Genomic DNA, 22,132 nt, shown 5'->3' on the forward strand with positions numbered 1-22,132 from the left:
TCCAGTTTTTCTTGGTAAGTGCTATTTCTATGTTTTTCTATCTGTAGCACTTAGAGTAATTAAAGCCACAATCACCCCAAGTGACAGCACAAATGCTCTGACAAGTCACAGATCAGAGCCATGGAAACGTGCAAGACCAACACTTATGAAAGAAAAAGAGAACAGACACTCACATTAGTTAAACCGGTGACACCAGAGGGGTGGATAAAATGTAGACCTGGTCATCCCAAAATTACCCCCATGTTAAAAAAAACAAATCTTACTTGGAAACAAAGAGAGATTTAATCACAAACTTTAACTTACAAATTAAAAAGGTATATCCTCACTGGAAAATTAAATTTTAAAAACTTACTGCTCAAAAACAAAACTACGGTCGACCGCTCATAAAAGAAAAAATTTAATTTACTAATTAATTAAGGAATAAGAAAATTAACAAGACTACGTACAATTCTGAAATGCCTCTTCAACTCGAAAGTATCTTTTAAATACCAAAAATTACCTTGACAAGAACTTAGTTCTATCACACATCTTATAAAACCTAGAAAAGAATTTGACTTAAACAGTTATTTTGTTGATACTGAAACTTTCTTGAGGGTATTTCCCAAGGAGCTCCTACAAGGATGGGTGGGAAATTACGAACAAGTTTCCAAGAAAGTAATCCCAAAAATAATAGTAATAATAATAATAAGATCTGCGACACTGGGTAGAAAAATATGCAGGAAGGGAGAGAAAAATGCCAAAATCTACTAAAAGGAAACAGGTTAAACCGCCCACAATGCTAAATTCGTAACAGCGACATCAAATCATATTCATCAACATTCATCAACAATATCAACATCATTTACATTTCCATAGTAACAAAACAATAGGTCAGTCAAGGAAAGGGGCCAATCACAGGCCGCAAATCATAAATGGACGAAAATATCATAAGAGACAAGGAAAAAAACGGCCCGCTCAAAAGCCACCTAAATACCAAGTTAATAGGTAATAAAATTAAATAAGGAAACCAAAAAGAAGTTAGAACGAAAACAGAATACACACGTAAACCCCACACCCTTGCAGCAACTCCCTTGGTACGTAACCTAGGTAAAACATTACGTTACCACCTACATATTAGGCCTAGAAAGCCATAATCAAACATTAAGTTTTAAATTTACAATCTCGAAGAATTTTTAAAAAAAGGTATTTTTACAGTACATGGAAGTTCCTAGTTAACAAAGGTTATTTACATATACAGTAAGTTCCTCTTAATAACCCGAAAAATGTTCAAATACCACAAGGCAAAAACGTACGTTTTAGACGACACAAAACTACATCGTGTCCCGGCACACACTTCACATTTTTTATTTTTCAGTTCGCCGCATAAAATCGGTAAAAGATGAGTTGGAAAAACACTTACAGTTCATGCTGCTGTAGTTGAGAGGTCGCTCCACCATCGTTTCTTACTTACATATAGTAGAGGAAATCCTTAGAATGCACTACAATTTCCAGGCGAGGAAGATAAAAATTAAAGAAAACCTTTGAGGTTCACTAGGGCTTAAGCCCTACCAAAGTAACTTCAGCCTGGGTCCATAATGATTACACAATTCATCTCGCTAGGGAGAGATGCACGCCACACAACCATGTCGTTTCACTTACAGAACAGTAATGGCGATTACCCAGAATCCATCAGTCCACGGCTACCACGATAACGTGCGCACACGCGCACACGCACAGAGAAAGAATGAGCAAGAGGTGAGGTAGTTCATGCCTACGCCACTAGAAAGCAGGAGAATACAGCAAAAGCACTGTCTGAACTTACACAACAGAAGGGCATCATAATAACATTTCCAGCCGGAGAAGTTTCCAGTTTATAAGTTTTGAAAACAAGGGTATCCTTAACCAATAATTACTTAATGAATAACGAAGCGGCGGACCACTTTAAGAACACGAATTTCCACAACCATGCAGTTAGTCGAAAAATATTTACGGAGAGGGTAAAAATTATTATGCTGGTAAAACTATGATGTTGATTTTATTTAATTCCTTCTAGTGTTTCGGTATTTTCTCGTTTAATGTAACTTTCAATTATTTAAATTCAACGTGTCGGAGTTTGCTCTAGATTCCCATAGTCTCTAATTTCAATTTTCTTTGTGACTGTTTTCGCCAGTCAGTCACCTGCATTTTGTTAGTGACAATATATTGTAATTCTGTATAATCTTGCGATGTTAAACCTTGTGTTTTACAAATTTATTTAAGCATGCTGATTATGTCTTTATTTTGGTTTAGTGGATCTATATCTTTTGTGAAAATCTATTTAAACATCCTTGGTTTTAGTATGTTAAGTATCAGCTGCTCTGTCATTTATTAATTTTGCATCATGTATTTTTCATTTGTTAATTTTAATAATATTTAAGTTGAGGGTGGTTGTTGCGAACCTTTTCTTCCCCATAACATCATACCTTCCTACGGACATTAATAGGGCTCCTTCACGTTCCACATCCACATCCATTATTAGGCCTGTAAGTTACCATTTCTTTGCGTTGGTTTGATTTTGCGTGTTTGGTAAGTTAACCAAGCTTACATGTGAAATCGCCACCAACTTGTTATTTTATTATTTTCTGAATTCATTTTTATTATTACGGTGTTAATATTATTATTATTTTTCGAGTTCCTTATTTGTTATTATTATTATTATTATTATTATTATTATTATTATTATTATTATTATTGTGCACGCTCGAAAGGTGCTACACTCTAACTCAGGCCCCCAAGAATGGTAGCTAATTGTGCTAACCATCAAGCTGGCGGACATACTTAACTACAAAACCCAGATATATAGCATGACTGATGCGTGCTTGCAATGCACAGGTCGGACAAAAAGCTATTCCCCTATTTGTGAGACGTCATCAGAGCTGCAATAGGCGAACATAACGGAGGCGGATATTTCGTAACTACGAAACACAGATGCACCACATGACTTTGATGCGCCTGCACTGTGCGAGTCGTATGGACGAAACTATTCACAAATTTGTGTGATGTCATCGGAACTACAGCAAGGCTTGTACCTGCTTCGAAGCGGAATCATCATTCTTCTTTGATGATTTACGTTGGGGGGGTCCTTATACCCATGATTTATATTTTTCATTTTCTTTGTCTCAAAAAGCCAGGGGGATCTAATACATTAGTAAATACGGTAATTATTGCATTGTGTTTTATTTTAAGAAACTGGCTTGAGGGTCACATACATTAGCATAAAATAATATTTGGATGAATTGGTTTGTGAATTTTTTTTAGGAGGGATGTGTCCTTTTTAGATAAAAATAGGTCAAATAAGTTTGGGAGACAGGGGCAGGTTGCATACATAACAAAGTTAAACTTACAAACATCCAACGAACATCACTTGGATAGGGCCATGCAGAGGCTTGATCTTCTGCATCCACGCTTTCTTCTCGAGCCGCTCCATGATGATGGGCAGGATCGCTGCAATTAGAGTAGCAAACATTCTGAACACTATAACAAGTAGAGAACAATCTCCACATAGATAGGCTCTCTCCTCAGTGCCATCAGGAGTATGTGGGATATGAAGAAAGCTGGACAAGTACAGATGGTAATGACTAACAACATTTCTCAAATCAAGATCTGTCAAGACGTCCACACTCCTGATGAATGTGGGAAGCCAAGAGACTGATGAGGAGCTGCCACCATCCAATCTGATGCCCTCAAAACACTACGTCAAGATATGGAAACAATAATCACCCGCAGATTAAGGTAGCGCACATGCACTGACAATAGAACAATTACTCACCAATTCTACATACAGGAAAATAAGAAACCCTACCAACCGCATTAAGAACAAACTCCACAGACTAGTAAAAAATTCCAGTACTCCAGCCGAAATACAGAAGAAAGTGATTTCCTGGGACCCAATACCTTCTAAATTGTAGGGCCTCCCAAAAATCCATAAAGAAGGCTTACTCTGCGACCTATCGTGAGTGCTATAGGATCTCCGACGCACGATATCGCCCATTACCTAGCTGGACTATTTCGGCCACATACAGGTCACACTGAAACCTACATGAAGGACTCCCGACAATTCATCCAGCTCTTTAAGGACGAATCAATCAAAGTAGGGATTTATTAGTAAGTTTTGATGTCACATCACTTTTCACCAAGGTGACACTAACAGAAGTATTTCCGCTATTAGACTAGCTAAAGAATGTCTTAACACTACTTATTTCTACTTTAACGGGGAGTTCTACGAACAGACAGGAGGGGCTGCGATGGAGTCGCTGCTCTCTCCAATAATAGCAAACATGTATATGGATCACTTTGAACAGAAAGCCTTAGGCACATCTACCCTGAAACCGAAATGTTTTCTCCATTATGTGGATGACACGTTCGTGATCTAGCCTCACGGGAGCAATAACCTGAAGCTATTTCTCGACCATCTCAACTCTATTCACGTAAATATTCGATTCACCATGGAAATCGAGGTAAGCGGAAAACTACCATTCCTGGATGTCCTAGTAAAACGCAACATCAATGGAACTCAGAGTCACGCAGTATACAGGAAACCCACACACACAGATACATGCATGGCTCTTCTCATCACCACCCATCACAAAAGCAGGCTGTTCTAACATCACTGATCAAGAGGGCCATAGTGATATCAGACACAGAACACCTGAGAGAAGAGAAAAAACAGCTCACGAGAACCCTCAGGAGAAATGGCTACTCGTTCAATAACATCTGACGAACCTTTAGAAAATGAGAAGAAAACAATGGAAAAGAAGAACTGACCTGCCCAAAAACAGTGATACTTCCATACATTAGAAACACTAGTGACAGGATCGGCCAGATACTGGACAAATACAACATAAAAACCATCTGGAAACCACACCCAAAGCTAGCCCATTATCTACCACCAGGAAAACTAAAGGATCCTGGACTATACCACACTGCATGTAGCTGCGGAACGTGCTACGTCGGTGAAACAAAATGTCTGATCTCTACCCACCTAAAAGAACACATCCGTCACACAAGAATCAAAACACAGATATTTCAGCTGTAGCCAAGCATTCCTACAAAACAAGACATGGAATATCATTTGACAAGACCAAGATCCTAGCAGCTATCCCTTGGAATCTGGAAAGGAAAATCGATGAGGCTATCGAAATCAAGAAACACTCGAACAATATGAATTTAGAAGAAGGATATAAAATCAGCAATTCTTAGATGCCTATCATACATAGATTAAGACATACAGACTACAACATAAACACGCAGGACGAACCTCAAATTACATAACAGCGCGGGCAAGTCCCACTACCTGGCTGTAACATACTTTCCAGAATTCTCACGAGACAGCCAGGGGATTACGTCAGCCAGAAAGCGTAGGATATATAAGACCACTCTCGTAGTATGACTGCTGCTTGAGAGACCGATTACCTCGGATCGAGTAGGGGTATTTCAAAGATAGGAGTTTCATTGTTGTTTCCGTATTGAACTGAAATCGCAGAGATGAGTTATTTGTAAGGTTCAACCTATTCAATACTAATTACGTGTTATTCACAACATTTATTTAACATGGGACCGGTTTTGACATTTAAATGTCATCGTCAGCCATATAACAAATCACAGACAAATGAGCAAGGACACAATAATTAAAACAGGTGTAGTTGCAACTATTTGGGCAAGAAGTTTGGACTTTTCCTCATAGATGGCTCTACCAAAAGAACGTATGTTGATGATGGTGATGATGATGCTTGTTGTTTTAAGGGGCCTAACTTCGAAGGTCATCGGCCCCTAATGTAACGAGATGGACGACATGATAGATGAGAGTTAAAATTTTAAAATGTGTCCACTGACTAGAGTTAATAAACGGTGATGAAGAAAAATGAGTATGAGATTAAAACAATCAGTGGACCTAATTCGTAATGCCTTATTTCTAATAAAATAAGATAAAATACAGGAAACAAAGGAATAAGGCATTGCCTGGAAGTACAGATATATATACATAATTTGCGTGAGATGTTAAGATCACACATTAAAATATGCAACACAAACTAAAATGAGGTCAATGGGATAAAAGCGCAATTGACACAAATACACTAGCACAGTGGTTCCCAACCTTTTGTGGCCCATCTCTCCCCTTTCTGGAGGTTGACTAACACCTATCTCCCCCTTTTCATTTTCATTGTATGCCTAATTTTAATCTGAAGTAAAGTGTAAATAATAAAGCAGTTTTATAATTTTAAACAATTTTACTACCATATATAAAAACAACCGAAGCAGTTTTATCTGGTCACTCTTGAATAAAATAGAAAACAATTAAAATGTACATTTTTTACAGATTTTTTTAAGAACAAAGAAGTGAAATAATTAACTAAGATCACTGACATACATTTAAGAAACAGGGGTTCATGTTTTCATTTTTAAATTGGAATCTGGAAAATTGAGAAAGTGACAGTTACATTTGAAAAAGTAAATGTAATTTGAAAACATTGTAATTGTTTTATTTTATCTTTTCAATGGCCGCCTAATGCTTGGTGGATTTCAGTTAAAGCTTGAATATCCGGCTTTATGTTCGTCAAGTTCAGGCGCGTCTCCTTTGAGGCACATGTCCGACTTATTTCTTTGTTTTGTGAGGAGCTGAACAACAGAACTAAATCATTTTTAAACTAAGAATGTTGATGGGAACGAGATGAGAAGTGGTTCAGTTTTCCCCACAGTAGTGGATAAGTGTCCATAAGCTTCACCCAGCCTAACTCATAACCGCTCTGCTTGAAAATGATTTTCGCCTCACAGTCATACTTCAGATCTAAAAACTCCATCTGAAAAGAGCTATCAAGCTTATCCAAAGCTTCAAACGAGAATGGATCTAGAATCCAATCTGGAATTTGTAACTTGGTCAAATCTTCAAATCTTGATTCTATGTCAGTTTTTAACTGGTCAAAGTGATCAGTAAAAATTAGGATTTTGTTTCTAGGGTTTCAGGAGTCCCGTTATCTGACGCTGCACACTTCTAAGGGTCGGAAGCTGAATCCGCTCTTTACGGCCAATATTTTCCTTGTGAATATCAAACTTGGCGATGAATGATGACATAATTCCTTTGGCCTTGATAACGTTCATCTTGTCTCCTTGAAGCCTTATATTGACTTTGTTCATTTTTTCAAAAATATCTATAAAGTACGCAAGTTCCAACTTGCGTTGCTTCAAACTCTCACTTAAAACAGGATCAGACGTGTTGAGAAACTCGGTAACCGTATCAAATAATTCGAAGAAACGGCGCAAACAGTTTCCTTTGGAAAGCCACCTCACGGCCGTATGTAGAAGCAAACGTTCGAGTTCCTCGTCATTTTCATGGCAAAGTTGTCGGAACAGACGGTTACTGAGAGAATTAGTTTTGATATTGTTGATACCAGTAATAGACAGTTGTAGGGTTTCATGCAGGACCTCACTCAATTTGTTGCAGATAAGTGTTGACGATGAATCACACAGTGAATAGTGATGACCTCTGGCACTTCTTTCTTAAGGTGGGCTAGAAACCAAACATGGCGACCTGACATGGCAGGAGCACCGTCCATTGCGCAAGTGCTCACGTTTGTTAGGGGAATCTCTTATTCCTCAAAATAATCTTGCACCACTTCAAAAATCGATGATCCCTTCGTATCAGTGATCAATGTTCTAGCAAACAACATTTCCTCGATAATTTCCTTTTATTCATTGATAAACCTCACGTAAGATAATTAAATACAATTACTTTGTTATCAATCACAGTTGATTAATCAATCTGCAATGCAAATTTACTTTTTTTCAACAAATTGGCGAGTTTGGATTCAACGTCCGTAGCCATTTCGTCGATTCGCCTGGAACCAGTATTGTTGCTCAAAGGAACCGATTGACTTATTACTAGGGCCCTTGCCCAGCATGAATTATTTTTTATTTTATTACTTTTTTTGGGGGGGGGAGCCGGTAAAACACGAGTTTCGCCAATTGTGTGAGGTTTACCACATTTAGCGACCAATAAAGACACCTCGTAAGAAGTAAGAAGACCTTTGTCAAGATCGGTTGCTCGTTTTTAAAACAGTTCACTCACATTAGGCCTTTTATCATCTTTAGCTTTGATGTGTTCTTTACTCACTTTATCACTGTGTACTCTTGATAAATGATCTTTCATTCGCGAATGCTTCATGGTTTCATTACTAGAAACTGTTTTGTTTTATCGCACAAAAGACAATGGGGAAAGTGCACATTTTTCAGTGACACGGTAAAACCGAATTTTAAATATTCAGCTGAGTATTGACGACACTTCTTTTTTGAATCTATTGTGCATAGACTTTTACACTTCAAAACAAACGCACAAAAACTGATGGTGAGGCACACAAATGCTGGTTAAGACTGAAGACTAATGTACATCAATGGCAAGTGTGTTGTGATGGCAGGAGGGGGAGTCTGCCGCGCTGAGCAACAACTGGTGGGGACTGTGAAGAGGGGCGATTGCAGTGTACTCACCTGCTAGAACAGCCAATGACTCGTGCTACCTGACAATTTCTACTGTACAGTAGCCTACTATTTTAATTTCCCCCCTTTGAATACTCATCGCCCCCAAATTGCCCCCCACTTATTTATTGCCCCCCTGATAACCCGAATCGCCCACTGCACTAGCACAAAGGACATCATTATACACAATAAAACAGACTACTATCCCTCATAAAGCGGATGACGAGGTCTGCTGACTGCTTGTCATCTCGCAGGATAAGGGAGATTGTACTCGGGAGGTTAAGACTACGGCGCGGATCGACCAGGTCCACACACTCTGTAAGGATGTGTACCACGGTAAGATGATCGCCGCAAGTACACACCGGACGGGGTTCTCCTTTCAGTAGAGAGGAGTGAGTCAGGATTCTGTGACCGATCCGAGTACATATGTTATGCCCTCTAGTGTGAAGAGGAACTATTAAAATTCTAAAATAATTTGTTATTTTAAGGTTTCCTAAACTGAGTTGATTTGCCTTTTGTGTTTTGGTGTATCACAGCTGTCAACACTTCGATCTCTTTCTGCCAACTTCAAAATTAACCAATAAAAAATTCTGTATGTGTATTTTTCCACGAATCAGCGTTTCCTTCAACATATTCAATTATTCAATAAAATTTGGTGGTGTGTTGGGCCTTAGTCCAGATCTCTCTCGAACCTTCCTCTCGGGTATAAAAGCTGGCAATTTTTCAAGCTACCTTGTCTTCTTGATCGTCCGGTTTACTGAGTGTGTGCTAATAGTGGAGGCGAGGGCATTTCCCCCTTCATCGAGCAGTCCAGCGCAATAAGGTAACTGCAGCCATTTAATAACTAGTTGACAGCCTCTGAAAGCTAGCTAGGTTCCTATCTTCAATAATGTAACCTTAAATTTCCAGTCTTATAAAATGTTACTTCAACTCTAAATTTCAAACAAGCCTAAAATCACTTAGCTTAAATTTGCGAACGGAGAGTGTGACACCCTCTCGAGTTCCCCATCAACTTGAATTTGGGGCGACTTATGTTGTGTAGCCTTGTAAACTAGTCACCTCAGTAGTATAGGATTAGCCTCTGTAACGTCGGGCAGTGAGCCCAACAAGGGTTTTAAACTTCTAAGTGTCAGTTTCAAGGAGTGCAAGTGTCTGCCTCCACATCATTTTGATTTTTGGGCCAGTAACTTTACCCTGTGTTCTTTTCCTTCCCGCAAAGGCCCGGTCGAATGAGTATTCGATACTCCTGTAAAAACATTAGTCATTTCTGTTAGGTGGTTAAACTGTTTTTTTATTTTTTTATTTTTTATTTATTTATTTATTTATTTATTTATTTATTTATTTATTTATTTATTTATTTATTCACGAAGCACAAGATACAGCTACACTGAGCAAATTTCACTTGCACTGTCAACAGACTATTTAACAAACGTAAACTTTCATAATAAAATATAACAAACATAACAAATTATAACAAGATCATGTACACATCCTACTAATAACTGTCCAAATCGAAAACCTTGAGAATGTCCATGTTCATAGCCAAGTCGTCGTGGGTCAAGATGGCGGTATAATCCCTTCACATCAACTTATCTTTAAGATACTATTTACACACCTCTCGAATACACTTTTATTTGATGCTATATCAAGCTCCTGTCTCCTATTAATATTGTTAAAGAGTGTTGGGAGGCGGATTAGGAAAGATCGTTGAATTATTGAGTGCTGAGTGTGGGGAATGTGGAGAAGGTCTTTGGTTCTGGTGGAGCGGGAAGGAATGCGGAGAGAGAAGAGAGAAACAAGATGTTCCGAGCGGTAATGTCCATTTAAGATCTCGTGGAGGAAACTCAGGTCGGCTACCTGTCGCTTGATGTGCAGCGGTGACACATTAATTGCCATTAATACCTGCTGCGTAGACAGATTTCTGTGCTTGGGGTTTCTGTTCCTTACAATTGCAGCAAAGAAGGACACTGCTCTGTCTAACTGCTTAGTATTGGAGGGGGGCGGCTGTTGTCCAAATTGGAGAGCAGTAGTTTAAGAGAGGTTGAATGATCATGCGGAAGAAGTGACGAAGAGCAACGGGGTCAGAAATTTATGTGAAGCGATGGAGAATGCCTAGTAATTTCATAGCCTTGGTTGTATATGTTTCTATATGGGTCTTAAATTGTAATTTTGCATCTAATATTACACCTAGATCACGCTGTTGCGTAGCCACGGTGATGGGCTTGTCGAGTAGGTAATATGATATCGGTAGAGGAGATTTACGTTGTGTTATGGTCATGTGGCTACATTTTTGTGGATTGGGGATAAGTTTCCAAGTACGGCACCAGTTCGAGAGGGCATTAAGTGAGGACTGTAGCAGAGCTGCATCTGCTGGATTCCTGATCTCCCTAAATATCTTGCAGTCGTCAGCAAAGAGTAGGGTATTCGCTGTTTCGTTGAGTTCGGACGGCAGATCGTCCATAAACAAAGAAAACAGCAAGGGGCCTTGTGGGACACCGGAGGTGACTGGTAACCATGAGGATGAAGTGCCTGATATTACCACTCTCTGCCAACGGTTATGTAGGAAGCAGCAAGAAGGGTCAGAAGACTGCCATGTATATTAAATCGTTCGGAGAGTTTATGGAGCAACAGAGTATGGTCAACAGAATCGAAAGCTTTTGAAATGTCTACGTAGCAGATATCCAGCTGTGATTTAGCTGCAATGGCGTGTGATGCAAAGCTATGCAGAGTGGCCAGGTTTGTTAGACAAGAGCCACCTGGTAGAAAACCATGCTGCTTGGTTGAGATATAATACGGCAAAGTGAATGAGAGGAGACGCTGGTGTATAATTTTTTCAAAGATAAAGGATAGTGTGGGGAGAATAGAGATTGGTCAGTAAGATGAAACATTAAATTTGTTGCCTGATTTGAGAAGTGGAACAATATTTGCCTGTTTCCAGGTAATAGGAAAATAGCTCGCGGCAAAACATCTGTTAAATAATTTAGAGGGACGCAGTATTTTTTAGGCAAAGAGGACCTATAGTGTCGGCACCGGTAGCTTTGTTGGTACGAAGAGTTTGAAGAAGGTTATGAACTTCACTTGGTGTGGTAGTTATGCTTGATAGGGAGGGGAGAAGTTGGAGAAGAAGTACCTGTTGAACAGTTCATTGCGATCGGCACCATCTGCTGTTGCATCGTTGTGGTTCACGCTGACAGGAATCAGCTCCGTCCTTCTCCGTGTGTTGATGAGACTCCAGTAGCGCATGGGATTGCTGCGGACGTTTTCAGTGACAGTGTCTACGTGTGTTTTGTAGTCTCTTCTGACCATAAACCTCGCGTGGCGGCGGATTTTAACGACGGTATTGTGAGTGTGTGGGTTAGGGAAGTCTTTCCACAGGCGCCAAGCTCTCTTCTTATTAAATAGTATCAGTCTGGTCTCTTGTGATATCCAGTGTTGATGTTTGCTAGTAGTATCCTGTTGTGCAGGTACGAAGTCTTTAATTGCAGCTTGCAGCCAGTCGTACAGTAGGTCAAGAGCCGATTCAATATCAGCTATTTCGAGCATACTCCAGGGAAGGCATTCCAGGGCACGACACATTGCAGGCCAGTCGGCACAGCCTCAGATGTAGGTAGGGCGGTAGGATGTCCTGCTGTGAGGCTTTGAGGAGGGGTGGGGAAGGAGGAATGTAGCATCAAGGGACTGGTGGTCGCACAGGTAAAGGTTTCTGCCTGGGGTTATTGTTTTAAGTTCTAATGAGGAGAGTCCAGGGTGTTGGGTCCACGGGTTGGGTAAATATTAAACTGTTTCAGTCCGAGGCCATTAATAAAACTGTCTATAAAGTATGTGTCACAGTTGTTAGCTGACAGTCCGGTAGTTGGAGAAGACCACTTTATAGACAAGTTAAAGTCGCCCATTAAAATTACTTCACCATGAGGGAGCTGCAATGACCGAGTCCAGGCACTGTTCAAGGTCAGTGAATGAGCTGTTTGGTGGTCTGTAGTAACATCCCACAAGTACAGGGCGTTGAGGAAAGAGTAGCTCCACCCACACTAACTCACAGTTCCGTTCGAGATCTGTCCTTCGTTTACATGGTAAAGCACTGTTCACTGCTAGCAACACTCCACCACCTAGAGTAGAGCGATCACGACGGAATATGCTGTAATTAGCACTGTCACTAGCCCAAGAGAGCCATGTTTCAGTAAGTCCAATCACGTCAACTTCTCTTAAGTCTGGCAGGGATAGTTCACAATCAGACAACTTATTGTTTAGGCTTTGCACATTCTGACAATAGATGTTTATGTCTGTTTTCATTTCACAAGTGGTGGGACCGGGCTTTAAGTGGACATCTCCAGCCAGTAGTAGGAGGCAAAGCAAGCCCCTAATCGCTGAGCGACCAGGCCTAGGCTTGTTCTGCTCAGAGCTAGTAGGGAGGCGCCTATAAGTCTGGAAAATGGCGCATCCAGTCAGAGAGAACGCCAGAAATGGATATTGAAGGTTGCCTCGATAAGGCAGTAATGGTTTTAAGTTCTCCTAGACAATTCATAGAGTATAAATGCTCTTTCTATTCTTGTAGATATACTCTGTAAATGAAACTGGGAGACCTGTCTCCTTGACTCTTGAGTGTATGGAGCAATAGCGCTCAAGTAACATTTGTAAAATTGGGTGCTCAGATGATTAATTAACAAATTTTGATTTTCTGATTTCGTATACCTTGTATTTAAACTACTGTACCTGAAATCTTGTTCTGTCGCTGAGCGACGTATTTTGTTAACAGTTGGCATTTGATATAAAAATTAAAACACAGTAGAAAAGAAATATAACTCTGATTTTAAATCTTTTAATTAATCTTTTGATTGTAATAGACCTATTCATGCCCGCCCCTTCCTTCACCTCTGTGATCCACAAAAACACGGTAACACACACAATTAATTGTATCATCGCATGTTGAGAGGGAGGGAAGGGCAGGCCACTTCCAACTACCCCATGCAGTGTTCACAACACAGTTTCCTGCACACGTGTCCCATAGTTTGTTTGTTGAGAAATCGAGAAGAAAACTATCGAAGCTGTTTGGTGTCATGTTTTGTACAGTACGAACCATGTGGAGTACGTGAAGACCACATTAAAACTACACATTTGGAGTGAAATTGCCAAGAACGGAAATTAAGTACGAGTACTATTAAAACAATTTATTCACAAATTACTTTAACAACCAGTTCAGAAAATACCTGAGGTAAAAGGACACAGAACACATGTACAGAAAACAAATAATTGTAATACAATGAAACAGTCTGTGATTTTTGTAAATACAACTTCCTGAACACTGGGAGTCATCCTACCAATTATTTCTTGAAACTTTGTTCACTTGCCTTGGCAACTTAACTAAAGAATAGGGTTCATGATCAATCAGCCTTCGCGCATTACAAACTTCAGGGTGAATAGAATTTCCTATAATATTCAGAACTTCATTCAACTGGCTTCTGTTTAAATGAAGCTAGTTATCAAACTGTTTATCAGGAAATCTGGATGTCTAGGAAATTTACCGCGAGTCTTTTCCTCATACAGTCTACTCACTTTTCTCGGTTGACTTTTAATATTTCAACACAAAATACATTAGCACAATGGTATTCATTTCTTGATCACAATCTGATTCTGAACTTAGAGTTAGTTTCCTTTCTGAAAACCAATGAGACACTGCATTGCAACGTGCACTCACATGCACTTCCCAGTTTTGTGTGCTCTGCTCTGCATCCATCTGTGCACCCAGACAAATGCGTGTTTCATAACAGTCGGGCTTCGGTCCAGACTGACACCGTTCCTTTGCGAAATGCTTACACAATCTGATCACAAATGACAATAAACCAATGTGAGGAACATTCTAGACATGAAATTCATTGATATCTCAAGCCTTTTCTTTATGAAGTTAGTCAAATGAGAATTACTATTAAAGGTTGGTTGGCAGCAGCTCGTGATGGCCAACCAGGCTAATAATATTAAGAATAAATACATTAACCTTAAGGCTAAGATTAGCAAGTTCACGAAGGACGTATGGTTTTTAAAAGAATGTTTAAAATTCAAAATAGTACCAAAGTTTTTGAAATCTGTACAAAGACGAAACTTATCTATACCAAATTTAGTAGACACTCAGAACAAAGTAAATGAAATCTGGCTAAAAAATGAGATAAAAACATATTATAGAAAGAAGTCGTTTTTAAACTTACAACTTTATCGTACACACTTAGAAATTTCAGACCTTTTAACCCCATTAGAATGGCAATCAATACAACATTTTACTAATGAGAAGCTTGTTGATATTATTTATTATTTACATATTTTATGCCCACACTGGAGCACTTAAATCAATACATTTGAGTTAATTTCTTCTCCCAGAACTTTCTCATCCTCTCCGACCTGGAAGCCTTTTGTGTGTCCGATATAGTATATTGTTCCCGTTCAACTGTTTTAGTCTGAGACTTATGCTTTTGTTCTTCAAAACAGTCTCTTGTTTTATGCTGATTGAATGTTTCCTCTATAGTGCTAAGCATTTCCTTTCAATTTCTTTTAATTGTCCATAGCTGAAGAAATCACTCCAATTAAAAGGAGAAAGAAACATGCGTGGTGGAATAGGGAATGTGACAAAGCTTGTTGATATATTAGAAAAGAAACAAAAAACTTTAGAAAACAAAATATCACATTTAAGAGAGAAAAAAACAAAATCCGAAGAACGTAATATAAGAGTAAAACAGACTAATTTGGACCTTAATAAGATCCCAACCACTGTAAATTTGTTGGATATCGCCTTTATGGATAGTGAATTGAGCCTACTGAATAAAGGAACAAAATTTATTTGGCCTAACCATCGTCAAATAGAAGACATAATAACCACTATAGCTGCAGTGGAATCTAACATAAGGAAATTGTCTTTAGAATCGCAAAATGATACAAGATTCAAGGTTAAAAAGAAATTTTCAACTTTGGTAAAAGGGATAAATAATAACTTAAATCCTGAACTGACTAAACAAATCAAAGATTTAAAGACTAAAATTAGCAAAAGTGATATAATAGTAACCAAAGCTGATAAAGGGGAAACTACAGTTATCTTAAATAAGCAAGATTATATTAAGAAAACAGAGTTTTTTCAAATGGAGCCTATTCGATAACACATATATCCTACAGTCAAAATTCAATGGAATCTGAAGAAATTACTTAAAAATTTGTCTTTCCTCTTTAATGAACTAGAGCGTCAGAAGCTAATAAATAAGAGTCCTAAGATACCAACATGCCCAAAGTCCACAAAGACATGTGACCTATAATCAACTGCATGAATAGCCCAACTTATAAGACTTCTAAATTTATACATCAATTTTTGAAAAAGCACTATAAATTTAACAATAACTCTACAGTCAATAACTCAATTGAATTCTGTGATAAGCTTAATAAATTCAACCTACAACCGCATCACAAAATGTGGTTCATATGACATAACTAACATGTACCCTAGCATACCGATTAATGAAACCATTAATATAATCAAACTTAATTTATTCAGTCACAGCAAATTAAGTAGGTGTGAAATACAAGAATTCATTAATGTATTGAAATTTGTTTTAAGTAATAATTACTTTACATTTAATCAAAAGATATATCATCATCAGGTATACTAGCTAACATCTGGAACATGTTAAAATTTTCAATAACATAACATGGAAGGACTACACCTTTGCCTAAGATACGTGGATGATACGTTTGTCATAATAGGCAATAAACTGAATAATAGTGATAATATTTTGGATTTTTAAATAATTTAGACAGTAACATAAGATTCACTAAAGAAGAAGAAAGCAACAATTCATTAAGTTTTCTAGGTATAAATGTAAAGAGAATAGGAAATAAATTTGACTTCCAAATTTATAGAAAACCGACGTTTGCTCCAATAACGATTAAGAATGAGTCACTCCACCCCAATTCTCACAAACAGGTGGCAATTTTAAGTTTGGTTTATAGAGCCCTAAATATTCCACTAGCAAATAAGAGTTTAAAGAAAGAACTTAGTTTTATAAAGGACCTGGGACTCAATAATGGTTATAAAATAGAGATGGTTAACAAGATCATTAACAAGGTGAAAATAAAACTGGCCACAAATCTCATGCCAGATAAAAATAAGAAATCCTACAACTTTTACATTTACTAACCCAGCTATATACCAAGTCACTAATACCATCAAAAAACAAGATATTAACATTGCCATCAAACCCCAAAACATGAACAGAAATAATTTTTTCAATCCCAATAAAGTTAATATAAATAGCAATCAATATCAAGGATCTGGAATCTACTGGCTAGCATGTGCAGAGTGCAATTATTTGTATGTTGCCAAACTGGCCGGAACTTTATGATAAGATATCTTGAACATGTAAATGCAGTGAAACACAAGAAAAATTCTGCAATAGGCGCACACATGCAAGAAACTGGACACTGTTTTACAACTATTGAAAGGGATTTAAGAATTGTAAGAAGAATAAAAACGGGAAAAGAAATGATGGAATTGGAAAATATATACATTCATTTAGATCAGCAATACAACATGAATAAAAACCTAAATGATAAAATTGAAATAAAGAACGCCCTCTTAGTACAATTACTGAAATTAATACAAATGCTTAAATATGATATAAATAAATTTTATGATCATTTTAATCCGACAAAAGTTAGTAGCTTATTGACACAAACAAACTCAACTCCCCCCCTTACTTCTCCTAGGCAGTCCCCTCCACAATCTACTGTAGCTATCAATGCACCGCCTACCTTCACTTCCCCTTTCCACTCTCCACCAAAACGCAAACTCATCCACACTGACTATTTGCGCTCCGCAAATGGAACAACACGTAGTTCTCAACAGGCTGTGAGTAACATTAGACAATTACGCAGCAACAGGAGGGGTAAGTGACAATTCTTTCGATAAGAAGTTTATACAGAATTATAATTGAAGCTTTAAACATATTTTTAATTTTTATTACAGATGTATCAACAAGCTCAATTTGGAAACGTACGGTGTTCAACAAATTCTACTTCACATTAGAATGTTTTCATTTTACCAACAAGTCCATTCAGAAACAATACTGATGTACTGACAATATAGGATTAATGCCAATACATTTTATACAAGTGTTACTCCTGTAACATCGAGAACAAGATAAGTGTTCATAATATAGGCAACTATTAACTGCATAAAATTGTTAATATAGTTAACGAAGGTTCAATAAGAACTACACAAGTAATACCGAATCAATACAATTAGTCAGATCTCAAATGATTCTTTAAAATTATTTTAAAAGGATGTTCAACAGATGAGTTTCGTTAATAAATTTAAAGGACAATGTTAATACCAAGATTTTAGACAAATGTGTTTTAACTTAAAGACATCATTTTTATTGTTATATGATTTGTAAAATATTATAAGATATGTCACTTCTGTTTACAAAGCATATTTTAGCTCAACAGAATATGTTCACGATCTTTTTAAACCTTGGGTAAATGTTAATTGGTTGATGATGCTCACAAAAAGGAGCGAAACATGTACCATATTAACAATTTAATAAGGATGTAAGTCCTCATTAGCTTATTATGTATTGAATAGGTGGTATTTAATAAAATTATAAGAATTTGTATCACAAGTAGATCTTCAATACACCGGGCAGAGTGGCTCAGGCGTTTGAGGCGCTAGCCTTCTGACCCCAACTTGGCAGGTTCGATCCTGGCTCAGTCCGGTGGTATTTGAAGGGGCTCAAATACGTCAGCCTCGTGTTGGTAGATTTACTGGCACGTAAAAGAACTCCTGCGGGGCCAAATTCCGGCACCTAGGCCTCTCCGAAAACCGTAAAAAGTAGTTAGTGGGACATAAAGCCAATAACATTATTATTATAAGATCTTCAATACGGACAAAAAATGAATTTATAACCTGCAATGGCAACAGTTCTCCAAAGGTTCCAGTTTTGTACCATTCACTTCAGTTCTGTATCCCGGCTCCCCCACCAATTGACCAATATATTCCAGTCTAGGCCTTCCCCTACAATTTCCTCCTTCCATAGAGCCCTCCAGGATAACATGTCCAATCCATATCCATTGCCAAACTCGGGATTTCTTTCCATTACTTCCTCATTAGTAAGGAACTTTCAGTATTCGTCTACAGCACCACTCTACCCTCTTCCTCTCTGCCAGGTCCGTACATATGACCTAACTCAGAAAAATATTATGTAAAATGAAATGCTGTTTTGATGGGACTTGCAAATACCTATCTTAATTCAGAACTACGTAGATCTTCAACCATCTTATTAGGTTACTGTAATAAAGTAAACTTAACATAAATCTGTGCTTCAATACTCACTCATTCCAGGCGCACACATGACGATACGCGAGAAGACGACCTGGGAGATGCCCTTGGCAGCGGCCACCTACAAGACAACACAATTCTCACTCACTCATGGCTCAGGCTACGACATAATGCATCTCAAAAGGAACCAACACTAACCCTAGATTTTGCCACATTATTTCCATTCTCGTCGGCCACATCGATGCCGTGTACCAACTCGTTCTGCCTCATGAGGGGGATGTTGACGCAGTTGGCAGCTGCCACTGCAGCAAATGGAACGTAGCGCTGTAACAGAAATCAAGATCAAGTTTGTTTGAAATGCTAAATGAGTCTGTTATTTTTAAAACCCTGCAAGCCAGCTTATGAGAATAATTAACACATTGGTGACCGGGTCCAAACGGAGGCTACTACCCCCTGTTGACCGGATAGTTCAAGTCTGATATAGATGTTGATTCCCATATGGAACCTGAAATATTTGTTCCGAATGAGTAAAATTATAATACCAATATACTTCGTCCATTATTGGACATTATACATTTTCCAGCCAACTCATTCTTGGTTGCCAGCGTTTTGCCCCAGTATACTAAGTTGGGCTCATCAGTTGGTAAATAGCACACCTACCAAGACGCACGGCTAGAAAATGTAATGTCCAATAACAGACCAACTATATTGGTATTATAAATTTACTCATTCGGAACAAATATTTCAGGTTCCATATGGGAATCAACATCTATATCATCTGATGGCCAGTCAGGCATCAATTTTTGAAAATAAGACAAAGTCTGTTATAGTGCATTGGCACTGCCGGTGGATCCAAGTAGCCTTCACAGTGTCCTTCACAGTGTGCACTAGCCATGAGTCTTGGTATGTGTGCTATTTATCAACTGATGAGCCCAACTTAGCAAACTGGGGCGAAACGCTGGCAACAAGGAATGAATTAGCTGGAAAATGTACACTGACTTAGCAAATATCATGGGATAGTCACTTAATAGCGTGTGCGGCCTCCTCTGGCCCTGCGAACTGCAGTGAGACACCGTGGAAGTGAGTCAACAAGTCCCTGGTCTGTTCGTGGGTACAGGATCCATGGCACAGAGCCTGCGTTCCAGATATCCCACATCCCAGATATCCCAGATATGCTCGATAGGGTTCATATCGAGGCTCCTGGGTGGCCATGGCAGTCGTTGGACCTCCGCTGCATGTTCCTGGAACCATTCCCGGGTGACGTGGGAGTGATGTGGTGGCGCATTATCATCTTGAAACACCGCAGAACCGTCTGGGCGCTGGAAGGCCAAAAATGGGTGGAGATGGTCTCCGAACAGCTCAACATACCGCGTACCATTCAAAGTCTCTTCCAGAACAACTACAGGGCCCATTCCATACCAGGAAAATGCACCCCAGACCATAACAGAGACACCAGCACCCTGAACCACACCTTCGAGGCAGGCGGGATCCATCACTTCATGTGGTCTGCGCCATACACGGTGCCTCCCATCGGCATGGTGCAGTTGAAATCATGATTTGTCTGACCATATCACGTTACGCCATTGTTCCAGTGTCCATCCCTGGTGAATGGCGACAAATGCGCGTCACTGTGCCCGATGACGATGGGTCAACAGTGGCACCCGTGTGCGGCGCCGGCTCCCACACCCCATAGAACCCATGTTCCTATGGATTGTCCACTGGGAGACGTGTCTAGCATGGCCTATGTTGAATTGAGCCGTGATTTGTTGTACGGTTGCCCGTCTGTCACTACTGACAATCCGTCTCAGATGTCGCCGGTCACGGTCATCGAGGGTGGCTGGACGGCCAGTCGTTCGACTGTTGTGGACGGTGACACCCGCATTCAACCATTCATGATACACCCTGGACATGGCTGATCGTGTGAAACCGAATTCCCACACCACTTCCGAAATCGCACTTCGCATCCGTCGGGCACCGACCACCATACCCCATTTGAACAGTGTCAGCTCATGACGACGTTCCATGTTACACCTGTCACATCCACAGCCACTGCTCACAAGGTCTCCTATACAACTGTTGCTGGCACAGGGGGCGTGTGGTGCGCAGACAACACACCTGCGCATCAGTGCTCTGCTATCACATGACATTTGCTCAGTCAGTGTATAATGTCCAATAACGAACCAACTATTGGTGTTAGTTCAAGCCTGTAAGAACAAACTTATACTGGAGCACTCAAACTCATGTAACGCGAAAACTATTCTAGATATCGACCTCAAACTTTTAAATCACGATCTGGAATATTTTGTGAGAAGCAGCTGACCTACTACATACTGCAAGTGCTATCTGTACTCAACTTGTGTATCTGAGTCACTGCTGTATTCCAACACACGAGATCGTTGTCTGCGATTTGACACAGGACCAAAAGCACTCACGTATTTTGAAATATCTAATTCACTGTCTCTAGGTACATCTGATAACCGGTCTGCACATATCTGTTAGTGCCTGCATGTTGACAGCTGCACAGAAGCTCGACATTTCTGATATTTTGTTATAAAGGTTTAAAGAAAAGATGATGGAGCAATAGTTGCCTTATACTATTTTTTCCATGACTACACCATTTAAAACATAATTTTGCCACCAGATTATAGCAGCGATCAAGGAAACACGAGGTCCACAAAAACAAGAATTCTCATAGCCCGTCACGTACCGTCGGCAGTGAAACTACGAAAATTCTCAGAGCCCGTCACCAATATGTTAATAATGTTGAGTACATTGTGACAAAGAAGATCGATAGTGCCAGTTAGTGGCTCCTTAGAAACAATAAGAAAGGTGCCTAGAATAATCTGGAAGTGGAAACCTGATCCCACACATAGCCAACCATGTTGGTACCTATTGCTCCTTATATTACATTGTTGATACCAACGTGAAAAGCTACCACCTTCTCCTTATACTTCCCCCTCTTTCTACTTTCCTCAACATCTGTCTTCCTGGATAACATTCTAGCCTGGTTCCCTTTCTTCCACAGTTTCCCCACACGCCTAACAAGAGAGTTACCCATGACCAGAGCCTCAAACCCTACCCATCTCATTACATCCCCTCCTCTCCTGTCTCCCTTAATTTCCCCTACGGCTGCAGAACCTTCCTCAAGACTCTCTTCCTATCCTCTGCATTTCCCTTTCCTACCATTTCCGATCTTCTTGCCTTGCCCCTCCTCTGTAATACTTCCCTGTTCCCCATCTTCCATCAGCTGTTCTACCAACACTGACTCACAACAATTGGGAACAGGCATCATTTTCAAAAATAATTTTTTTGAAAAGTACACCAATGAAATAGTACGTAAAC

General features: G+C 39.3%; 1 protein-coding gene across 3 annotated transcripts in view; it reads right to left on the reverse strand.

Moving 5' to 3' along the window:
* Sfxn2 (sideroflexin 2) overlaps positions 1–22,132 on the reverse strand; it is a 123,281-nt gene that overhangs the window by 50,495 nt on the left and 50,654 nt on the right. For all 3 annotated transcript variants that reach the window (XM_067156342.2, XM_067156341.2, XM_067156343.2), the window contains exons 5-7: positions 18,989–19,114; positions 18,845–18,911; positions 3,363–3,462 (exon numbers count right to left, since the gene is read on the reverse strand). In XM_067156342.2, the coding sequence (XP_067012443.1) occupies positions 3,363–3,462; positions 18,845–18,911; positions 18,989–19,114 (293 nt within the window). The remainder of the gene's footprint in view (positions 1–3,362; positions 3,463–18,844; positions 18,912–18,988; positions 19,115–22,132) is intronic.

Source organism: Anabrus simplex, chromosome 12, assembly GCF_040414725.1.
Source record: "Anabrus simplex isolate iqAnaSimp1 chromosome 12, ASM4041472v1, whole genome shotgun sequence".
Classification (NCBI taxonomy): domain Eukaryota; kingdom Metazoa; phylum Arthropoda; class Insecta; order Orthoptera; family Tettigoniidae; genus Anabrus; species Anabrus simplex.